General features: G+C 44.0%; 1 protein-coding gene across 1 annotated transcript in view; it reads right to left on the bottom strand.

Annotated features, from left to right (window-relative positions):
* Positions 1-22,496, bottom strand: part of DAPK2 (death associated protein kinase 2) — a 75,400-nt gene extending 52,904 nt beyond the window's left edge. Inside the window, exons 1-3 of the mRNA XM_050968713.1 lie at positions 22,434-22,496; positions 20,473-20,568; positions 8,970-9,067 (exon numbers count right to left, since the gene is read on the bottom strand). Of these exons, the coding sequence (XP_050824670.1) occupies positions 8,970-9,067; positions 20,473-20,568; positions 22,434-22,496 (257 nt within the window). The remainder of the gene's footprint in view (positions 1-8,969; positions 9,068-20,472; positions 20,569-22,433) is intronic.
* Between the last annotated feature and the right edge of the window lie 1,908 nt (positions 22,497-24,404).

Here is a 24,404-nt window from a genome sequence, read left to right as displayed (position 1 = left end):
ACTTAGCTCCACAAATTAAAACACAAGAAAAATGAATGAAAAGAGGATCCTGGCAAATATGCAGGAAGTGAGGATTTCAGACAAAGTTTCTCTTCTCCAACCCAGTTTGAAACCCTCCAAGAAATGCAGAGAAATGGATGCATGTGCAGCCAAACTTGATCCCTTTAAGGTCTGCAATCTAAGCACATCACTGACTGGTGATAATGCAGGAAAGACCCAATTGGATTCAGCACAGCTTTTTGTGTCAAGGGAGCATTGCTCTGACTAATCCATTCTTGGCCTCTCTGGGCAGTATGTGGTACCGAGGAACAAGATAGCTGTGTCACCACTCTGATGTGCATACCTTTAGCAGGCTTTATGTGCTTCTCCAGTCAGAAAAAGGTAACTTGTACCATGAATGCATATCCGTCTGCCCCTTTATAGGCCAGGATGCAGTATCAGCAGCCACATCAAACAGCCAGCGGTTTCCTGCTCAAAGGATTTCAGACACAACCGAGTCTTTACTGGCCCTAAGTTGGCAGAAGCATTCCTTGCTTCTCACACATACTGAGCAATTTCTGGTTTTGGTCCCCTTCTGACACAAGCTTAGCTCCTGCCCCCTAGATCTGTGCAAAGAAGGGACCCTCCCAGAGGTGAAAGTAAGCTGGTACGGTCCAGTACAATGTACCGGCAGGGGGCAGCTTCCCCAGGCCAGCAATTTAAAAAGGCCCCTGGCCCTTTAAATCGCTGCCAAAGCCCCACTGGCAGAGCCCTGGGGTAGCGGCGGTGGCTGGGAGCCACGGGCCCTTTAAATTGTCAGGGAACTGGGAGGGTCCAAGCCAAGAATGACAGGCCGCTGGAAGCACAGGGTCTTTCAGAGAGCTATCAGATTTGGAGCAGGAAGTTGTTGCCCCACCACCATGCCTGGACAAGGAGGTGGAAAAAGGAGACAGGATCTGCAGAGATTTCTTCCCCCAGAATTGCCTCCCATGGTAAGGATATCCTGGGCCTCTGCATGGATACTGTCCCAGAGACCTGACTCATGCCAGGCACCACAGAACAACACCTGAAGTCCCTACCTTTGCCGCAGGGCTGCCCGAGGGCGGGGGGGGGGGGCAAGTGGGGCACTTTGCCTCAGGCCCCACAGGAGCCCCCACGAGAATATAGTATTCTATAGTATTGCAACTTTTTTTTTATGGAAGGGGCCCCTGAAATTGCTTTGCCCCAGGACCCCTGAATCCTCTGGGTGGCCCTGCTTTGCCGTTCCTGCAGTGCTCTGTGTTTGACACGCTTTCTTAGGGGAAAGACTTCAGACAAAGGTTCCCCATGAGCCCCGTCACACTTCCCACCCTCTGCAACCAAGATAGATCCATAGGCGTAATATACAAGGCGGAACAATACTGTCAGGAGGGCACAAATGACATCATCAGCCTGTGGATGAGACTATGACATATTTAGGTGACAGTCTAATGACACTAAGATGCACCCTTCCATTGATTTTGTTGTTGTTGTTATTTAAACAGTAAAAAGCCACACATACTGGAAAGCCCTTGTCACCTTAAAACCATTAATCAGAGGAGCAGTGGTCTTTAAAATTAAAATACAAAACACTTTTGCCTGTGTGCAAATTTATTTTAGCTGTTTTTCCTTTGGAGATAATGAGATTGCAGGCCTGGAGCATTTAATACCCCAGTGTTTCATGTCTATTACTAAGGCGTGTGGGGGTGCATGAGAAAGAGAGAGAATGCGTGTGTTGTGGTGTTACTGTGGCTTTAGGGGGATGAATAGAATCTTTAGGGCGTGGGAGCCGGCCACAGGAAGAGGCTGTTGGTTTTAGTTTAGTCGGATAGATTGACTGAGTTAAGATGCTCTCTATATAAGTTAACTATGTATGTAATACAGACTGTTGTTAAGTTACTAGCAATGAATTATTATTAAGATTCATGGATTACCTGAATATAAAACAATACATGTGTATGTCTGTGTGTATCTATGTATCTAGATATATATACGTGTGTGTGTGTGTGTGTATTGACTCTAGGGTGATTGCTGGAATGATTTTACCAAGAGATGTGGTGGATTCTCCATCACTAGAAGCCTTTAAATCAAAATGGGACCTCTTCTTTAAAAATTCGCTCTAGCTCAACCACAAGATATGAGCTTAATATAGGAACCACTCGATGAAATTCTCTGGCCTGTGCTATGCAGGAGATCAGACTAGGTGATTTTAATGGTTCCTTCTGACCTTAAAATCAATGAATAAATACTGCAAACCACTCTAGAAGGCTGCACTATCGATGCTATTAATACTAGTCTTTATGCACCTTTGATACTGCACAGTGTTAACAATATAATTTAAAAAGGACAACTGAGCCCACACAGCTTCAGACAGAAGAGTCTGTCAAGCCCTGTCTCATTTATGTGGGCTCTGTGTGGTTAGAATGATCTGCCATTACACTGCAAGCACATCTGTTCAACACTTACAGTAGGAAACAAAAAACAGACAGGAAATGCTCACAGCCAGTCTGTAGTGGACTGCAACAAACTGAACAACCAAAAGGGCCACACAATTTGCCATTACCTGAATAACAGTGACATTAAGAAGTCAAAGAACCTTTTATATACCCCTGAAATGAATCCTGGTGATGAAACTCTGATTCCTGGGTACTGAGGCAGGGATTCCTCCTCCAGGATTGAAAGGACACAGAGCATCTCAATTAACTGCTATTTCTAGCTTCATCTTGAGAGCTCAAAATAGAAATGCAGGCTTTGCTTTGCATCCGACTGCAAGAACCAACAGAATCTTGGAACGGAGGACTCAAAATGCTGACTCTCAACTCTGCAGTATGTTCTGCATGGGTAAAAATAGATATCTGATTAAGCATTAAAAGTCATATTCTCTAATCTCTAGCATAAGCAAATGTACTACATTTATACCTTGTAGGTGGTACAAGGCTAAATCTCTGTGTCTGTATATAGAGATATACATATAGATTTTTATATATGTATTCAAAAATATGACTTTTTGCAGACTTTTCCTCAACAGTTGCTTTTGCTGGCAAACAGACAAGTTCAGATAATAATATACTGAAAGCTTCAATGCTTAGAGCTAAAGTCTCAAAACATCTCACTTGATCCAGAGTTCTAGAATTAAAGTGCAATGCATCCTCATTAAGCAGCATCTGTCAATTTGCTTTTTCCAAGTTACAGAGGCATTGGTAGTGATCGTGACCCTAGAGCTGAAGATGTATTAAGATTTATGCTAAGAGCATGACTCAATTTAGTTTCCATTTTATACACGCTAACTCTTCCTAGAACAACTGAATTTTCTACACATTCTTCCTCTCTGCCCCTGACAAAACCCCATATATTCATTTTGAAAGAGGAAACATTGAAAGACCAGCCCTTCCTAAAATTTGGTCCTGAGACTCTCAGTTTTCTAGGGTCCCTTTTAGCTAAAGAGCCACTATCACCACAAACTCCAGTCTCCACATGCGCACACTGCTAACAGATTCATAGATTCTAGGATTGGAAGAGACCTCAAGAGGTCATCGAGTCCAATCCCCTGCCCTCATGACAGGACCAAATACTTTCTAGACCATCCCTGATAGAAATTTATCTAACCTACTCTTAAATATCTGCAGAGATGGAGATTCCACAACCTCCCTAGGCAATTTATCCCAGTGTTTAATCACCCTGAGAGTGAGGAACTTTTTCCTAATTTCCAACCTAAATCTCCCTTGCTGCAGTTTATGCCCATTGCTTCTAGTTCTATCCTTAGAGGCTAAGGTGAACAAGTTTTCTCCCTCCTCCTGATGACACTCTTTTAGATACCTGAAAACTGCTATCATGTCCCCTCTCAGTCTTCTCTTTTCCAAACTAAACAAACCCAATTCTTTCAGCCTTCCTTCATAGGTCATGTTCTCTAGACCTTTAATCATTCTTGTTGCTCTTCTCTGGACCCTCTCCAATTTCTCCACATCTTTCTTGAAATGTAGTGCCCAGAACTGGACACAATACTCCAGTTGAGGCCTAACCAGCGCAGAGTAGAGCGGAAGAATGACTTCTTGTGTCTTGCTCACAACACACATGTTAATGCATCCCAGAATCACATTTGCTTTTTTTGCAATAGTATCACACTGTTGACTCATATTTAGCTTGTGGTCCACTATATCTCTTAGATCCCTTTCTGCCGTACTCCTTCCTAGACAGTCTCTTCCCATTTTGTATGTGTGAAACTAATTTTTACATCCTAAGTGGAGCACTTTGCATTTGTCTTTGTTAAACTTCATCCATATTAAAGGCAGCCTCTTTGAAAGTATTTGTATCAAAATTAATTATTCCTCTTATTTGGCATAATCTATTCTAGCTTCACCAGGTGTAGCCTGATGGAACTATCAAGTACCATCAGCTCCTTCATTTTTCCCAGGTTGCCTGATGGATCAGCTGTATTCTGCACGTTGCCCTACGAGGACAAGTTGGGCAGCACGGGTGAAGCGGGTGTAGCAGCTTTCACAGGGATGCACAAGAGGCCAAGGAAAAGGGAAGGAGAGGTTCTGTGCACAGGAGCTGGGGAGACTGGGACACGCTATGGAACTGAGAGTGCGGGAAGCTCAGAGCCTTTACTGCTACAGCACCAGCACATGAAGGGCTCCACTGATATTACTGTATCTGCTGCTCCAGTAAATGAGGCAGGCTGTTGTGATTTGTACGTTGTGAATGGTTCCACATTAGAGCTGAAAGGGATTTCGCTGTGGAATTAGCGAGCAAATTCAGGCAGAAAGTTATGCTAGCTGAGGTTGCTGTGGCTGTGAACATCCTCAGCTGCGGGGTTATGGCCAGTTGCTGTGCATGCGCTGATTGATGATTGTGGGGAGGGGTACATATCACTGGTGCATATTTAAGTCTTGTAGAGAAGCGCCTAGAGCAAAGGACAAGTGCTCCCTTTTTTAAATGGATGTGTATATAAACAAGTAAATGTGTGTTTGCTTTACTGGCAACACCCTGGATTACTGAATGTGCTGGTTGAATCTGAACTGGAACAATCTTAACCCTAGGTTCATGAAGATTTTTGTTCTGAAGTAATAAATAATAGAATCAAGGAGATAGTTAGAAGTTTAACAACTGCCAAAGCATGGAGATTACATTTCATACAAAGCTCTTTCTTTTGCCAATGACTTACCTTGTCACTACCCCGTAAATGAATCTTTTTATCTACCTGTATCTGCCAGCATTGAAAGCTGCTGCAAATACAAAATAATTAAAAGTAGCTACTGGCAAACAGCTCCATCAGCAACCACGGAAAGAAAATCTTCTCTTAAAGTTGCTGGAACATGTCTATTATGTTACTTTATTTACAATAAAGCAAGTAATCACTTGTCACAGACCCTGTAATTACTGCTCAGAGGTAGAGGCATGATAACCAGCTCAAACTACAGATTCAATCCATAGCTGGAACAAGAAGTTTGTGAAACCCTCACAAGATCCAAAAGAGTGAAAATAAAGCTAGCACAGGAAGTCAGTGTGATATTATATGCATTATAATTCCAAGGATACATCCTGAAATTGTTAAGAATAAAAAAGCAAAACCAATGTGGAGCTCCCCTGCTATGACTGTTTACAGGTTAAAATTGTTTACTTACAAAGTCTGAATTGGTAACAGAAAAGCAAGGACTCGGAGTCTAGGCTTATCCCTTAAAGTCTTTCACTGAACAAGTTTTCCCTGTTGCAACCCTCGCTAAGTAGACCCAAATTTCTCATCTGCACAGAGAGAAGATTTCCTCCCCTGGAAACTAATCATGATAATTCAGAACACTTAGAAGTCAAATGTAAAAAATGTACTAAAATGTTAACTAGAATAGTTTTGCAGTGTACGTTTCCTGGCTCCAGAGGATGAAATCTCCTTACGATATGCTGAGAGTACTTGCTCACATACAGGAGTTCCTTCTTCTGGCTGATCTACTGGAGCAGTTCCTGTAGGTCACTAGGAAAAGGCCATGGTTTTGGATCCAAAGTCTAAGTACTGCATATTGTTGTCAGATAATCATGGTGCCACTATATGAAAGGTCAAAGGATTGCTACACACCAAAAAGGGATGCCGATTTTTACCCACAACGTTGTGACAATTACAGCACATAATACTAGGATATAAAGTGACACTATATAAAAGATACAGTAAAAAATTCTGTACTGAGTAGAGAACTAAACAATATTAAAACAAGGATGATACTAATGGCTATTGTTCAGGTCACCTATGCATTTTCATTATAAACACACTCACACAAATGACATTTCAGACACAAATTTTCACCTTCCAAGCTGAAATATCCCAGATCCAGTCTCTGCCCAAAGTTAATATGTTACAGAATGTTTGAGCATTTCTGAGAGAGAGGAGAATGGAAGCACTGGAATAGCTGGGGGTGAAGATAAAGATTTGGCAGGTGTGACTAAGTGAGAATTTTTAAAAATATTTTTATGAACCCTATGTGTGTCTCAGTTTCTTCTATATGCTGCATTGTTACCCTGTGAGGAGAAAAGGACTGTTTGCTCTTGGGACAAGCTAGGAGATGGAGGTGTGGATGTCACCTAGCAGTTTGGACCTTAATCCCCATATTAGTGGACCTCTTGAGAATACAATGGCAGATCCAACTGCCCGGACAAGCAATGACCCAAAGGGATATGGACTTCCCTGTCTCTCAGCAAGGAGACTGAGCAGCATTTCCCCACCTGGAGAACAAAGGATTTGAGAGCTGTTAGGTGGGGGTTTAATGTGGGCTGTGGGAAGCAGTCGGGCACACCTGGGCATCTGACAAAGGAACTCAGATGGACAGAGAGAGATGGATCTTGAACAACGGGGTTCACTTCAGCTTGGCTTGGCTCTGCGTTAACCAGAAAGAACTATTCTTTAACCTTCATTTTTCTATGCTAGCCTAAGGACTTCCTGTGCTGTGTTCCAGATGACTAATAAACCCACTCTTTTGATAATGCTGTGTGAATGTCACTGCAAATGCTTGGAGGGTGCACTGATCCCTAAAAACTCTACAAGTCTCCATCAGAGGTCTGTCTCTGTTGGACTCACTGACTGGAGTTCACAATGTGAAGCAGAAGTGCTTCAGGTCCAGAGGTCCAGTCTAAGGAGGCGGTGAAGCTGTGTGGACTACCCTGGAGGAAGAGTTGAGTTCCGTGGCACACCAACGGGCTTCCTCCTAGAGACCATTCCAAAGCAGGGGCCATAGCACTGATCCTGTGGATCTGTGACAGCAGGGAAACAGCCCTTACTGAGGACTTTTAATGTGACTAACTTATGGGCCTTTGAAGAACACAGTATGCAGATGCACAGCCATTTATCAGAGATAACTGCCTGATGTCCAGCAGGAATTCAGGCTGTGCGATAACTTAGCTGCATGTGTGATCTTCTTATAGGTGTGGGCTTTCTGCATTCAGTGCACTGTAAAGTGCAAATTTAGTGGAGGAGACTTGCCTCATTCAGGCCCCCAAAACCAGCAGAGCACTTAAGCATATGCTTAACTATCAGCATGGAAGTAGTCCCATTGATTTCAATGATAGTAATACTTCAGTGGTACTTAATACCCATAAAGTCCTTTGAAGACTGCAAGTGATATGACGGTGCTAACTACTATCCCTTAAAATTTGATTTTTGCAACACTATATTGTGTTAAATGTTAGAAAGCAAATAGGGGGATTGGAACAGAGAAACTTTCTAAAGACTGAAAATAAAATTTATGCTAAAGAATATATTTCTGTTGTAATATATTGGGAATAACACCAGTTATCTGGGACCTGTGCTGTTAAACTCAGAGTGGATAAAAAGCAATGGTTTTTTTTAAAAAAAATAAAAATAAAAAAATTGATTTTTTTTAATTTAAATTGGATTTTTTAATAAAATGCTTTTTGAGGAAAAAGCCTATCTAAAGATAGTTTTAATTAAGATACATTATAGCTCAAAGATAGCTCATCATGGAATAGGGATTACAAATTCTAAATCTATAGTATGAGACAATATATTCATGTAATGTTTAAGAAAAGTTGTGTAAATTAGTTCCAATAGTCCATGGATTAGAGACCCAATTTTATGGGGCTCCAGGGGCTTCTGTAAAGATTATTTAGGTTAATCTTTCTATCTATCTAATGGGAGTCAGTACTCAGTCTAGAAGATACCATCAGAGATGCTTAGTTTTACAGTTCTCAAACTGTGGATTTGTGTTTCCAGAGATAACATGCTTGTTAACAGTAAAAATGTTTTAAAATAAATAAATAAATAAATAAATAATATAGAGAGGTGAGAAATAACAGACCTCAACCCTATTGTCCCTCTGCAAATTTGTATACACAGAGTCAATCCCTTACCTCTCTCTAAAAGTGCAAAGTTTCAAAAAGTTCAATGACTAGAAGATTGTTGGCGATAGACTAGATCTGGACAAGGAGAAGAAGTCTGGAGATAAATGCGAGAAGGGAGGGACAGGCAGTAGAAACAAAATTGAAACTGTTTGAGCATCGTATTCCAGAAGTGTTGAGGTCTTAATATTTGTTTTCTTTTTTTAAAATATTTCATTTAACTATTTTAGTTAAAAACAATTTTAATAAAAACAAACCTGATTTTTAAAATCTTGAATGTTTAACAAATTCAAACATCATATGCTTGTTTTGTTAAAATATTATGTTTGCTGTTGAAGAAAAAACCCCATGTTCTGAGTGTCCCTAAACCTCCAACTGCCAGAGAAAGGAACTGGACAACAAGGGATGGATCACTCAAAATTTTCCAGTTCTGTTCATTCCTTCTGATGCATCTGGCACAGGCTGGTCAGAGACAGGATACTGGGCTAGATGGACCATTGATCTGAGCCAGTATGGCCGTTCTTATGTTCAAGCAGAACACCAGTAAAATAATTAATTCATTCTTACAAGATACTGCAAATATCACTGCATCTGTCACCCTCTGAAGTGTGCTGGTGACATGTGTATGTGCTTACCTTCCTAGCTCTTCCCCAATTTCATAAACGTCTTCCACCTTCTGTTGTTTGAACACAGCCATCCCTGGACTCCTCATTGATGCACCCAGATAATGTGACTGGAATATAAATACAAAGATGGTAAATTCATTGTGCAGTTTAAGAGTAGCACAAGCTCAACCACAGTAAACAAAGAATCATTAAAAACACACTTCGTTTTGAATCTATTCCAGCTCATTACGTTCAAAGTTACCATCACCTGATGGCTGTTCTGTGGACTGTTTGAAATAAATGTGGTGGTCTGAGTCCAGCTGCCAGGAACTGACCCTGGGAAGTGCTGAGTTCCCTCCACTTCTATTGGCTTCCAGTAGTGTACAGCACCATGCAGAATCAAGCTCCTGGATCCTCACCCAACAAAGTGCTTAAGAACATGCTTAACTTAAAGCATGGATATAAGACCCATTGACTTAAATGGGACTAGTCACATGTGTAAAAAAGTTAAGCACATACTTAACTGCTTTGCTAGATCAGGGACACTGTGACCATATCACGGAAAAAAAACCCATCAGAATCAGCAAAATTGGCCTCCACATGGGCAGTCTCAGCAGAGAGGCTGAGGATAGAGTGGGCCAGGAAACTGAAATTCCTTCTTCCTGCTTGAGATGGTCAGTGTTGAAGCACATTGGTGGGGCAGCATGGGCAAGCTTGCACTACAGAGGGATTTGGTCTCCAGGCACCTCTCAGACATGAGTCATTTCAAACAGGGGGAAAAAGAAGCAAGGGGCAGCTCAGAACTTGCGTACCTATTGCTCTGCACAGCCATGAGATACAATCAGGTTCATTTCCCAGGCTCACTCCCTTCCTGGGTAGCAGTGTCTGAGAGATCTGCAGAAGAAGGGCGCGACGCTGGTGGGTTTCAGGATCAGAAGCGCCTCACATTGCTCTGTAGTGACTGCCTCTGACTATTTTAAGAGCAGTGATGGATTTTGAAGGGGGTGTCTTGCCCAAAGGAAAGTTATGGTAATATAAATCATAGGGCCTTGACAGGGTGGTAAACAAGAAAAGTAAGTGGCTGGGTGGCCTAGGAGGAATAGTCCTTAATTTCTGTGCTAGAGGTATTTGGTTCAAATTCCAGGGATGCTCTGGTGGATAGGAATTACATTTTAGGCTCCCAATTTTTTTGGGTGGAGGACAACACAAAGAACAAACCCCAAGTGACAGATGTTAGTTACATCACTTAAGACACGATTGGAAGGTGATCAGACCTACAGGAATGAGGGCAGTGTAAGAACCTATACAGAACAGAATTCTCCAACACAGAGCTCCTGGATTTTCATTTTACATTACAACATTTTTGAGGCAGCTGCTGCGTGAAAGGGAACGGAAAAGCCTATCTGGAAAACACGTTTTAAAGTGTTCATATCATTCAAATTCCTGCGTACGCAGGTGTTTCATCCCAAAGAGTTTTCATAATAAAATTAAAAGGATGATGCTAATATGAGTGAGTCTCATTAGGGAAGAAATTTAGGCCCAAGCAGGGTGAACAGATGTCCTGATTTTATAGAAACAGTCCCAATATTTGGAGCTTTGTCTTCTATAGGTACCTATTATCCCCCCCTTCCCCCTCACACACATCCTGTCCAAATTTTTCACACTTGCTATCTGGTCCAAAATCCAAAGTGTGACACTGAAGTTGTTAAAAACTGATCAGAATGCCCTATGGATTCTATTTTTTTTAAATATCCCCCCAAAAGCTGACCCCTTGACTGAATCTCTTTTATGCACAATGTTGCTTTTCTTACCTGTCCACTCAGTTCAGAGACTGCCACCTCCCAAGTGAAAGTGCAAGATCACGGATCCTGTACCTTAGGGTAGTGATTCTCAACCAAGAGTTCACTTACCGCAGGGGGCAGGCAGAGGCCTTCCAGGGGATACATCAACTCATCTATAAAAGCAGCAAAGAATTCTGTGGCACCTTATAGACTAACAGACGTTTTGGAGCATGAGCTTTCGTGGGGGAATACCCACTTTGTCGGATGCATGTAGTCTACATGCATGTAGTCTACATGCATCCGACGAAGTGGGTATTCCCCCACGAAAGCTCATGCTCCAAAACATCTGTTAGTCTATAAGGTGCCACAGGATTCTTTGCTGCTTTTACAGATCCAGACTAACACAGCTACCCCTCTGACACTTGATCAACTCATCTAGATATTTGCCTAGTTTTACAACAGGCTACATGAAAAGCACTAGTAAAGTCAGCACAAACTAAAATTTCATATAGACAATGGACTTGTTTATACTGCGCAATATACTATATTAGTGTTTCTCAACCTGGGGGTTGCGATTTATTTTATAATTATATGGTAAAACCAGAAAGTAAGCAATTTTTCAGTACTAGTGTGCTGTGACACTTCTGTATTTTTATGTCTGATTTTGGAGGCAAGTAGTTTTTAAGTGAGGTGAAACTTGGGGGTATGTGAGACAAATCAGCCTCCTGAAAGGAGTACAGTAGTCTGGAATGGTTGAGAATCACTGCCTTAGTGCACATCCCTACAGAAAAGACTGCTAAGTTTTAATACAGGAACATGCTGAGCAGCTTACAATATGGTTTGATCTTTCCTGTGTAAACAGGACCCCTCAGTTATACTCATGTCATGGACCATGCTATAGCCACTATGCAGTTCATTATTTTTAAGTATGTTTTTACATCCCTTACAAATATTTATAATGTTACAGTAAAAATGTAACTACCTCAAACTTATCTATCAGAAATTCTAGTGCACTCCTGAGACAAAGGCATTTCAGGCACAGCTGTCATCACCACATCTCTCAATTCAATTCTCATTTGCCCATGTGGATTTAGACCCAGTGCTTGCAAGCAATACATTAGGAACTCTCAGTTTCTGTATCTCTTTACTCTGATGAGCTTTTTAAAGAATGTCCTTCACTCTACAATACTTTTGCACACTGGAGAACTAGGAGTAAAAGCACATCAAAACCTATTTTGATCCTTTAAAATTATGTTCCATCTAATGCTGCAATAAGACATGGCTATTTAGATAACTTAGTAGACTTGTAATGTCTTTAGACAATAGCTTTGAACTACTGAAAAACTATTGAAAGGACTCCGTCAAATTGAAACTCAAGTTCCTTTAAAAGATTTCCCTGTGTTCCCAACACTATCTTAAATCATAGCACGGAAAGAGTTGTACAAACCTAACTGCCTTGTCACAGTTCATGCTGTTAGTTTGCTTTTGCCACAGCGTAGACTAGCCAATTTATTCTCACTCTTTTTTTTGGGGGGGGGGGGAATTGTCAGGTTTTTACACTTAGGAAACAAACACTGCAGATTACTGGGATTCCTTTTCAAGGATAGTGTTTCCATTTAAACTAAGAAAGAAAATCAAGGAAACATTCCCCCCACCGCCATGTACTGCTTTCTGAAAGCCTGATTTAACAAAGTTTATATGTTGAGCCTACAATTACTTCTCAGTGACCCCTAGTCTCAAGAGGAAAGATTCCTGTCTTAATGTGGCATCAACCCTTAACCTGAATAGTGAACTATGACTAACACTTACACTCATAAAACCTTATCAGTAAATGAAGGGATGCAAATAAGATTACAAATCTCTTTTTTAAAAGTCCAACTCAGCTGATCCTTGCAAAGGGAGGAAGAGAACCAGTATCTGGTGCCCTCCTCTGCTATTCTAGCATTTCCATAACTATTTAATACATTCCAATAACTCTCACTAGATGCTACATTTAACATCTTTGTTGAGCATGCTTTTGTGCAACACCATTTTCTTAGTATTTTGAGATCCACATGAATTTTGCGATCATTTTCCTTTGCTTACTGTTTCAATAACATATGATAAGCACTCCAGCTGTCTAACTGAGCATGATTTGCCCTGTTATATGCACATGCCAAATGTCCATTATCCATTCATGATTTACTAAATGCTCTACAGAATTGCCTTTCTGCGATTCCCAAGTTTGAGATGCTGAATGTAGCTCATTTGTTCCCTTTTGACCCTTTCCCAAATGATGATAGGTTCTACTACACTGCAAAATAGTGACCCAAGGGAAACAATGGATACCCCAATACTGAAGACATTTAAAACTAGAATGGATAAAGCACTAGAAAAATAGACAGTAGGGAACAATTCTGTGCTTCTGACAAGGGTGGACTTGAGCACAAAGGGCTTCTATCTCTGATTCCCCTTTCTATTGCCATTCCCCGTCAGAGATCTTCTCAAGCTCCCTAATTGATTACTGTTGCTACATGCTGAACATTCTGAAAGGTGCAGTAATCTGGCTGAATCTGTTATTTTGTTCATTGTTTACTATTCTGTTTCCTCCTCCCCAAATCTAATCCCATTACTAGCATAAAAACCTCTCTCCTCTAGATGAAAATAAACAGCTCACTAGCAGCTTCCCCCAAACTAGTGCATCCCTCAGGCAATTCTTTCATCTCCTCAAAGAAGTTCTAAGGCCATGTCTACACTTACAGTTTTGCAGCGCTGGTAGTTACAGTTGTGTTCGTACAGCTGTGTAGGGCCAGCGCTGCAGTGTGGCCACACTGACAGCTACCAGCGCTGCAGTGTGGCCACATTTGCAGCACTTGCAGCGCTGTTGGGAGTGGTGCATTGTGGGCAGCTATCCCAGCATTCAAGTGGCTGCAACGTGCTTTTCAAAAGAGGGGGGTGGGGTGGAATGTGACAGGGAGTGTGGAGGAGACAGACAGAATGGATTTTTGGAGTTGACACTGTTCTCAGCTCCCTGCCTTGCAAGTTCTAAGGACTGGAAGACACACAGTGCCTACCTTCAATCAGTTTAAAAGTTCTAACTCCCTTCCCCCACTGCTCTCTCATTCACTAAATGCAAATTATATACTTTTAAATACCCGTCAGACCAGATAAGCAACTGCTCAACACGGACTTCCCCCTCTCCCTCTGCCGTATGAGAGTGCTGTTTCTCTCTTCAAGCAAACAGCTGTGAACATTCCAAAGTAATTCCCCTGCCTGCCTCCGCTCTCTCAGCAAACAGGAGCTGTGTTTGCTTTTTAAATAAGCAGTTTGGCTCAACTCCGAGCTCTCCCTTTCTTCCGGTTTGTTGTGGACAGGAATTCTGGGATACCTCCTTATACCCCGGAGGTCAATAAAAGCGCTGGTTGGCGTCCACACTTGCTGACCAGCGCTGGATCACCAGCGCTGGAATCCCTACACCCGAGGCTCGACCGGGTGTACAGCCAGCGCTGCAACCAGGGAGTTGCAGCGCTGGCCGTGCTTTGCAAGTGTGGCCACATCCTAAGTTGCAGCGCTGTAACCCCCTCACCAGCACTGCAACTCTCTAGTGTAGCCATGGCCTAAGATCAGCTCTGCTTAGGGCCTGAGGAACCAAGTTTACTATTGTGCGTTGGGTATCTTAAAAAAAAGCTGGTAAGGTATGCAGTGCAGAACGGTACATATGTTCATTCAGAGAAAATATTTTATTCATAGACGTTAAGGTGGGATTTTCAGAAGTGCTCAGTGCTGATCTAACTCAGCCCCTCCTGACTTTAACAGGAGCAGAGTAAAGGCAACTTGAGGACTTTTGAAAATCCAACCCTCATATGGCGTTCATATCACTTTGCAGGAGAAAGTTCTAGGTGTGTGCAGCAGTATGCAACTAATAGCAAGGCATTTCTGGGAAGAGGCTTATCTGCTACAGTACTAGACTCTGCTGAGACTTGTCAAAAGAATGTAATTCCCTTAGGTTGACTGCTGCCTTTATCACAATCCAAGATGTATGCCTAAAAACAACTGCAAATACCTCTAAAAGAATACCACTACCCTGAAAGAGACACTGGACTGTGACATTGAGGGACAAGTTGAAAATACTGCTCTAAGAATGAAGAACCTGCCCGAGACACCTCTGGGGAAACAGCTAGGTCCTGTTCAACTGACCATTTACTCATCTCCCCTAAGGTTATCAAGGGGAAGTTTTGCCCAATTTGAACACATCACAGTGGTAGCCACATACAAAAAGAAAACCCCACACTTGCTGTTTAGAGCTTCCTTGTTTCTATAGCTCTATAATTTGCTCACTATTTCTGAAGTGACTAAAGAAACCAGCTTCTCTGCTGATCTTTGAAGCACATCTTTCTTCCAGAAGGTCAAACCAGTAAGCCTTCCCACAGGCATCATATATGGTAGTAGCATCCAAATGTCTCTGGATTGGAGCCCCATTTTATAAACTGCCCCAAAGAGTTTACAACCTCCAGCCTACAAACCTTACAATCTTTGATATGTAGGCATTTCCCATTCTATCACTACAGCCTATTCTAGAAAACCCTCCACTCCCCTACTGAGAGCCTCACTGGCTCTCACCCAGCTGTAAACGTAGTAAAAGCCCAAAATAAATCACTCTTGAGGAACCAACTTGCCTGTCATTAGCAAGTATGGAGGTGTGCGGAGTGAGCTGGCATAAAATGACCTTCAGGGTGTTAAAATTCCTTTGGAATGAAATATTCCATTCTCAAGTAGTAGTTACTGTTTATAAACAGAACTATTTCCAGACATTCTGTGGTAATTCTAGAAAATTATGAAGGATCTCTCCCATGCTCAGACAACTAGATTATGCCATTTTTGTTATGATACATTTAGAAGTTTGGAGCACAATCAATCCAAAGAAAGGATGAGAAACTTAATATATTTTAAATCAGGTGGTCAATTTTTCCATAGGTCAATTAGTGAAACCAAGTCAGCTGAATCAGAATTAGGCACTCAGATTTGGTTGATTTAAACACCAAGGCATACACAGTATCGTGGAAAAGCAGAAATAATCTATTGTATTTTCTGCCAATCTATTTTTATTTCAATATTTCTTAGGCACTTCTACACAATAAACATTCATTATGTATTGGGCTATGATCATTTTATTAATTTTGGGTCTAATCCAAAGCACATTTAAAAGTTGATGGGAGTTTACTGACTCTCAGTAGGCTTTGGATCAGGGCTACTTTTAAACTAAGATTCAATAACTGATGTTTGAAAGGATTTTATTGTGAGAAGACGGTTATCACTGCAGCATCTAATGTGCAGCAGTGACCTAAGCAGAGGATGTAGCTTTCTTCATTCTTCTCTGCTGGTTTTGTTGGACACTGTGCATTCTCTTTCAGATTTTTTTTTTCGGTGCAACAAGTAGCACCGTATGTCCTGATAGTTAGGTAAAAGGCGTTAACTAAAATAAATACCAGGAACACTTTAAAAATAGATTTTAATCTGCAGAATAATCTCTATTCAGCCGCATAAATATTGGTAACAGAGCTTTAATACTAATTCAGAGTATTACAGTACTTTTTGACTCAGGAATTCAAAATACTTTACAAACAAATAAGCCTCTATATCCCAGTGAGTTAAGACAGTGTTATTATTCTCATTTTATAGATGAGAAAACCAAGGAAAAGAATTTAAGCGATTGGTATGATCAGCAAGTCAGTGGCTAAGACCGTACAGAACACAGACATGCTGACTCCCAGTCGCCTGCTCTAACCACTAAAAGGTTTCCCCTGCCTTTTTTATTTTACATTCAGGAGTTTTATTATATCATAAATCAGGCCTTGTTCACATAGGAAAGCTTTTTCTGTATAACATAAGGTGTGAATTTGAACAGATATCGTTATCTGAGTATTATCCCAGTGAGCAGACACTATTATTCCAGTATGCGACTCATTTTCCAGTTTATCTAATGCTGCTTGGAAAGCGGTTTAAACTAAACCGAATAATGCACTCATGCCAGAACAAGTGACACGAGGGGGTTATATCACAGGACTATGTCTGTGTAACTGGGGAAACTTTCTTATGTAGACGAAGTTTCTTTCTGTAGTCACTTAATTATTCTAGGGATGTGACAAGTAATGACTGGCCTGCACATGATAAATCCATAATAAATACCAATCATTCAATCCTAGTGGGATTATAGAAATTAGATCTGGAAAATGTCTAAACTCTAATAGATCATTTGGCCTGACCCCAGCTGGTGCAGGATTCTTCCCTTGGATATGTTCTCCAGTTATCTGCCAGTCTGGAGTGACTCAGGTAACAAATTTCACTTTCCCAAATACACGAGACATGAAGTCTCTCTCTCTGAACCAATGCTGAACTCAGAGAAGCTACTTCTGTGGCCTCATTTTACATTATATATGGTAAACAACCACAACAATTAGAACTAGATTTTTCCCACATGGAATTTTTCACAGGAAATATATATCCATCAAAATTTTGGGCCTGAACACATACTGTTTCAAACTGATATATTGAAATAAACATAAAATTTCATTTAAATGTCATATTTCTGTTTTTTTAAACTCCAAAAATAGGATTGTCACATTTGAGTTTTTGGTGTTCACGTGCTTCTCCCACCTCCATTTACTTTTCCTCTTTTTTCCCACTGGAAAAGGTTGGAAGACAGTAACAAAGTGAGAGAAAATGGGGAAAACCTATTTAATTACAACAGTAAACCATGTGAAAAAGTAGTTTTTCTCCACTTTGCCAGTTTTCTAACTTTTGCAAGTCAAAGATGTTTTCCCCTGAATAATCTAGTTTTCAACAGCTCCCTATTCTTTTATACAAAAAAAAAATGTTGTCAGGAAATTTTCAGCCACTTCTACTATTTATTATCCAGACATCTCTGAATGGTACATTCCAGACGTGCCAGTAACTCAATTTAACCATCAAGTCTTGTTTAACCACCACTATTGTTGCCACTAGTTCTCAAGAGACCCCCCATTTCCATTCTCCCAAGTTACTCTGAGATATTTAGCTCTGTGGTGGCTGACTACAGACTGCAGTTCCAAAGCCTTCCACTTCAGCAATGAGTGGCTAACGAGTAATCTATGTTCATGATCTTGATCTTCCACTAAAGCAGAGGTGGGCAAACTATAGCCCGCGGGACCCTTCTGCCCGGCCTTGGAGCTCCTGGCCCAGGAGACTCGCCCCTGGCCCCTGTCCCACTGTTCCCCTTTCCCCGCAGCCTCAGCTCACTGCGCTGCCGGTGCAACGCTCTGGGCTGCGGGGGGCGAGCTCCTGGGGCAGTGCAGTTGCAGAGCCCAGCCTGACCTGGTGCTCTGTGCTGTGCGGTGGCAACGGTGTGGCTGGCTCCAGACGGGCCAGCCACCGGTGCTCCAGGCAGCGTGGTAAAGGGGCAGGGAGAGGGGAGGTTGGATAGAGGGCAGTGGATTTCAGGGGGCTGGTCAGGGGGTGGGGGTGTGGAAAGGGGTCGGGGTGGTCAGAGGGCAGGAAACAGGAGGGTTGAATGGAGCAGTCAGGAATGGGGGGGGGTTGGATGGGGGGGCAGGGGGCAGTCAGGGGCAGGGATTCTGGGGGCAGTCAGGGGACAGGGAGAAGGGGTGGCAGGATGGGGAAGGGTTCCTGGGGGGGGAGTCAGGGAACGGGGGGGTTGGATGGGTCAGCGGAAGGCAGTCAGGGGCAGAGGTTTCGGGGGCAGTCAGGGAGAAGGGGTGGTGGGATGGAGCAGGATTCCTAGGGTGGGCAGTCAGGAATGAGAGGAGGGGTTGGATGGGGCGGCCGGGGGAAGTCAGGGGCGAGGATTTCAGGGGCAGTCAGGGGACAGAGACTGGGGGGGGCATGGCAGGGGTCCTGGGGGGGGGGGCCCATCAGGGAACAGGGGTGGTTGGATGAGGCAGGAGTCCTGGGGGGGGTACATGGGGGGGCCAGGCCCCCTTCCCTAACCGGCCCTCCATACAATTTTCAAAACCCGATGCAGCTCTCAGGCAAAAAAGTTTGCCTGCCCCTGCCCTAAAGCCAGACAGCCAAGAGTGTTCAGTCAAGCCTGCACGTGCTGCATCCTGATACTCTGTTTCTGACTCACTGTCCCAGATACCAACAATCCTACATTTGCCACCACTGTTTGTATGAAAATAAAGAATGAAGGGATCCACCCCACATTCCATCAAGTCATAAACAAACAAGGCTGAGGACACAAGTAGAATTTGTGAAGAGGTCTCAAAGATGTGTGCATGAGGTCACTACCACCCAATGGGTTAGAAACAAAGCCAGTGTATTAATCCAGCCTAGTCTACACTACACTACACCACAGTGGCTCGCCTATCAACCTATGCTAAAAACAAATCTAGCTGGAACATCTTTTACCTATGGGTCCTTAACTCTGAAGTCCAGCGTAGATGGGACCTAGTAGCAGGGGCGGCTCTAGACATTTCGCTGCCCCAAGCAGGGTGGCATGCCGTGGGGGGCGCTCTGCCGGTCACTGGGAGGTGGCAGGCGGCTCCGGTGGACCTCCCACATGTGTGCCTGCGGAGGGTCCGCAGGTCCCGCGCCTTTGGTGGCGTACCTGCAGGAGGTCCACCGGAGCTGCCTGCTGCCCTCCCGGTGACCGGCAGAGCGCCCCCTGCAGCATGCCGCCCCAAGCAGGCGCTTGGCATGCTGGGGTCTGGAGCCGCCCCTGCTTAGTAGCAAGAATGTCATGAACTCGTACAGAAGTGCTTTTCCACAATGGCTGCCCAAAGGAAAATTAAGTAGCGAAAAACCTCTAATTTGAGAAAAAGCTAAAGAAGACAGACAGAGGAAAACTATAAGGGTTATAAGTGAAGTGGGGCAAAGGCCAGAACAACAAGGATTTTAGTAGGACCTGTATACATAACGCTCATCCTGAGAATGCATGGACTAGGAAAACATCTTTTTGGGGGGTGTGGGGGGTTGGCCCTTTGGATTACCACACTGCAGATCCATTTTTTCACCCACTGTCATATCCTAAAGTTACAGTGCATTGGCACAATAGGTGCATGCTGTGACACCTGTGCAGAGATTATTGGGAGAATGGTTTAGCCCAATCCTGTATAGCTGAAACCTCTTAATTTGGGAAGCTAAGCGGATGAGAGGAGACAGGTGTGATGATGATCTTCTACCTTCTAGGAAGGGCTTTATGAAATCCAGCCTGTTAACGTCCCACGCTTTTCCTTTCTTGGCTTTGTCAGTGACTGGCCATTCCTGGGAGCACCAGATGCACAGCCAGCACGTTGTCCCTTTGCATCTCGGCAGAACCCACCCGTCAGCTATTTCCTGTCCTCTCGACAAGTCACAAGCAGGAGAAGGCACGAGCTGGATAAACCCCCATCACCCCCGCCCCAGGTCCAGCCTCAGCCCCGGGAAGGCACCGCGCGCCCACTCCCCCTGGGCAGACGGGCAGGAGGCGATCCCGGCGCGGTGCTGTCAGGGAGCTGGCGGAGCACTGCCAGGCTGAGCCTGCCGCACCTGCGGAGCCGCCCGCCGAGAAAGCCCCGCAGCAGGTCCGAGCCAGGCCGGGGAGCAGAGCGCCCTGGGGATGCAGGCTGGACAGCCCCCGCCCGGGGACCTGATCCAAGGAGACCCGGGGATGAGCCCTCGCTGCTTCGGCGGGGCCAGGCAGCCGCGCCTCCCAGCCGCCTCCAGCAGGCACCGGCCGGAGGTTGCGGGGCAGGGAGCGAGCGTGGCTCGCGGCTGGGTCCGGGGCGGGCGCTACTCACCGTAGGGAGCCGCAGTGTCCAGGCGCCGATGCTGCCGGCTGCTCTCCCCGCGCGCTGCGCCAGCCGACTGCCGCTGGCTGCAGCGGGGAGGAGCCGCTCGCGCCAGTGTCAGGTCGCGGGAGCAGGCTGCGAGCGAGCCCGGCGCGGTGGGGAGCTGAGGGCGCCCCCTGCCGGACTGCAGGTGCAGCGAGCAGCCCTTGTCGCACCAGCCCCCTCCTGGGAGCGCTCAGGTCCCTCGCTGAGCTGAGCTGCCCCAGAAAGCCCGGCTGGGGGAGGGGCAGGGCAAGAGGTTTGGGGTCCTGTGCACTATGGAAATGAGGCCCCCATCTTTCTGCCGGGGCCTAGGGGCTTCTCTTTGGAGCCTGGTTGCAGTAGCAGTGATGAGGCCAAGTGGCAGGTTAGCCAGGCCTGAGGCCACTCCTCCATCGTGCTGGGGGCAGCCAGGCCACGTTGGCTTCAGTGGTGTTGGAATGTGGCAGATGGGGTCACAGCTCCGCTCCAGGCTTTGTCTTGGGTTTTTGATTTTTTCCGGTGGTCAGGGTCAGGGGCCAACTGAGCAGGGGCCCTGTGCAAGTGACCCAAGTGCACCCTGGTCAATCCATGCCTGGGGCAGAGGGGGCGTTAGAAGGTGGCACCAAGCTCTGGTCATCCAAGGGGTTTTTAAACAACTAGATGATCAGTGTTAAAAGAACCTATTTTGTGAGTTCCTGATAATTAGAGGCAGAAATTAATTGATTCCCCCTCTACCCCTTTGGTGAATGTCTGTGTTGTAGATTAGAGACACAAGGTGATATCTTTTATTGAACCAACTTCTGTTGGTGAGAGAGACAAACTTTGGAGGAGCCACACAGAGCTCACTCTCCCAGGCAAGGATTTTCTCTCAATTTGTGCCTTGTGCAGCAGAGAGCCTTTATTGGTGCTCAGCAAATACCAAATGAGAATAAGGCTAATACAACTTCTGCACATGCTGTCATAAACAGATAGCTAAAGGTTAATGTCTCTTTCACCTGGAAAGGAGTAACCTGAAACACCTGACCAGAGGACCAATCAGGAAACAAGACTTTTTCAAATCTGGGTGGAGGGAAGTTTGGGTGTGTGAGTTTTTTGTTCTTTGTCTTGTGTCTGTGCCCTCTTGGCTATGAGAGTGATTTTTCTATCTCCTGGCTTTCTAATCTTCTGTTTCCAAGTTGTAAGTACAAAGGTAGTTAGACAATAAGGTTTATATTGTTTTCTTTTGTATTTACATGTGTGTAGTTGCTGGAATGTGTTAAATTGTATTCTTTTTGGATAAGCCTGTTTATTCATTTTTTTCTTTTAAGCAAATGACCCTGTATTTGTCACCTTAATACAGAGAGACCATTTTTATGTCCTTTTCTTTCTTTTTATATAAAGCTTTCTTTTTAAGACCTGTTGGAGTTTTTCTTTAGTGGGGACTCCAGGGAATTGAGTCTGCAGCTCACCAGGGAATTGGTGGGAGGAAGAAGTCGGGGGAAAATCTCTTTGTGTTAGATTTACTAAGCCTGACTTTGCATACCCGCTGGGTGAAGGGGGGTGGGGGAGAGATTGGCTTTCTCGGTACTTGTGTTTTCCAGGACTGGAAACAGGGAGGGTGGAGTCCCTCTGTTTAGATTCACGGAGCTTGCTTCTGTATATCTCTCCAGGAACCCAGGGAGGGAACACCTGGAGGGGAAAGGGAGATGGTTTATTCCCCTTTGTTGTGAGACTCAAGGAATCTGAATCTTGGGGTCCCCCAGGGAAGGTTTTGGGGAGACCACAGTGAGCTAGGCACTGTATAAAATCCCTGGCTGGTGGCAGCGTTATCAGGTCCAAGCTGGTAACTAAGCTTGGAGGTTTTCATGCTAACACCCATATTTTGGACGCTAAGGTCCAGATCTGGGAAAAATGTTATGACACATGCCCACTTACAACATTAAGCAGAACTGCTATTAAAATTCACCAACCCAGGCAAACATGCCCAGGCACCCCCCATTTTCATCTGCTGTCCCACGAACATCTTTCAGCATATCTGCAATGTGTCATTTCACCCATCAAAACTTATGGGTTGCTCTAGAACTACAAAATATTTGTTCAGGATATATTGGTATACAGATAGCATTTGCTCTGTTTGCTAGGAACAAACAACCCACTGGAAGGAATGCTCAGTGTGGAAACCATGCTTAGGGAAGAACAGAGACAAATGACCATTGACTCCATCAGGACAGCACTTTTGCTCAAAATGCAGTGTTTTGTGATAAACTCACTCAGAACGCAATATAGCCTCCCTTGAGGAATATGCCCATATCCCTTGTGAATCTGAAGCTGCAATAGTGACGTCACACACCCTTTTTAAAAAGAGTCCTTTTGTGTGACTATTTTACAAGTGTCCAGTTCCAGTATTGCCGATTCCATGTGTTCAAAAATCATGAGCTAGGAAGTGCCACAAAATCATGATTGATTTAAAAATCACAAGATTTTAAAAACGATACATTTTAGGTTCTTTTTATTTGCTTCTTGATTTTTGAGCATTTAGGATTAATGTTTTCAAGCTTTTTTCTCTGCAACCACAAGAGCCAGAAGCATTGCAGGTTAACATCCAATCCCAGAACACATTAATAATACATATGCATCATTTGTAATGAACAAGCTGGGAACTGAACAGCAATGCCAGTTTGCCTTCATTTCCAATTGGATACATATCAGTTTTAGAGAGAAACTTGCATGGGGCATGCTGGCTTCTGTCTCTCCAAGCATTGGGCTTATTCCCCTTAAAGAATTTCTAGGATCAGATGTAATGCATTTGAAAATCATTTCACTCTGTCACGTTATTGAACTGGAGCCAGCCTCAAGGCAGTGCTCTGCATTGCAGTTCCAAAGACTTGGCTTTATTCCCAGTCCCAGCCTCTCTCCTTCCTCCAAGTCAGCAGAATTCAACTGTGACTCCTTCTAGCTGATTAAAGAGAGCTGTTCATGGCCTCTAAGTGAGTTCCACCCAGTTCTTCCAATCCAAAAGGAAAGTGGTTGCATCAAATGAGGTTGGAATGGGGAAAGATGGAGGGGGAGGAAATGAGAGAGATTCTAAAGCCTCCAAAATGCCTCTGGAGGAATCCAGATTTCTTTAACAAGGAAAGTCTACAGGCTCTCTCTCAAACCTCGGTGCTGAGGTTGTCATCTGATAGCATGAAATATCCCTAGGACGAAAGCTATGTTAGTTACCAGACGAATAAAAATACTCATGGAAAACTTTTGCCTTTTGTTTGGACATGTCTGGAAGGGAAGGTGACAAAATAACCTCGTTCTGACACTTAAAATTGCCATGGCTTTTCAAACCTGGGTGAGCTTTCCCTACTCACTCTATTATATTGAAGAGTGTAACTCCAAGGCCTGATGAAGTTGGCACCTATAGCCTACATTGCAAGCAGGGGTGGACTGGCTCTAAACAGATCTTTTCCACTTCTAACATCTACACTTTAATCCAAAGCAATAATTATAAAAGATTAGGGGCTAGAATAAGCAGCTCCCCTCCTCTATGGGGCTCATATACACCCCTCTTCCCTGGCTGCTGCAGTAAGAGTTCTGTTCCTATTTCAGTCCATTCTGACCACTGCAAAAGGTGCATTTCTGTGAAACACATGGTGTTAATCTTGATTTAAAAGAACACTGTGCAACCATAGCCTCAATTAACTTTATCTTGATAGCCTGCTGAAAATGAATCCTATGCAGCCCCTATGGTCTAGTGGGTTTGTAAAAAACAATCTAGATCTTATGTCAATAGAAAAAATTGCCCTTCTATCATTTATATAAACCCATCAGAGGTTCTCAAAGCCCTTAGATCAGAGGTTTTCAATCTGTGGGGCACCCCCCCCCCCAGGGGGCATGGAGTAATGTTCAGGGGAGCCCAGTTGGGGCCCAGACCAGCCCCCCACATGGGGTAG

This window comes from Gopherus flavomarginatus, chromosome 9 (assembly GCF_025201925.1).
Source record: "Gopherus flavomarginatus isolate rGopFla2 chromosome 9, rGopFla2.mat.asm, whole genome shotgun sequence".
NCBI classification, from domain to species: domain Eukaryota; kingdom Metazoa; phylum Chordata; order Testudines; family Testudinidae; genus Gopherus; species Gopherus flavomarginatus.
The sequence above is the reverse complement of the archived record's forward strand: the minus strand, read 5'-3'. Positions and strand labels throughout refer to the sequence as shown.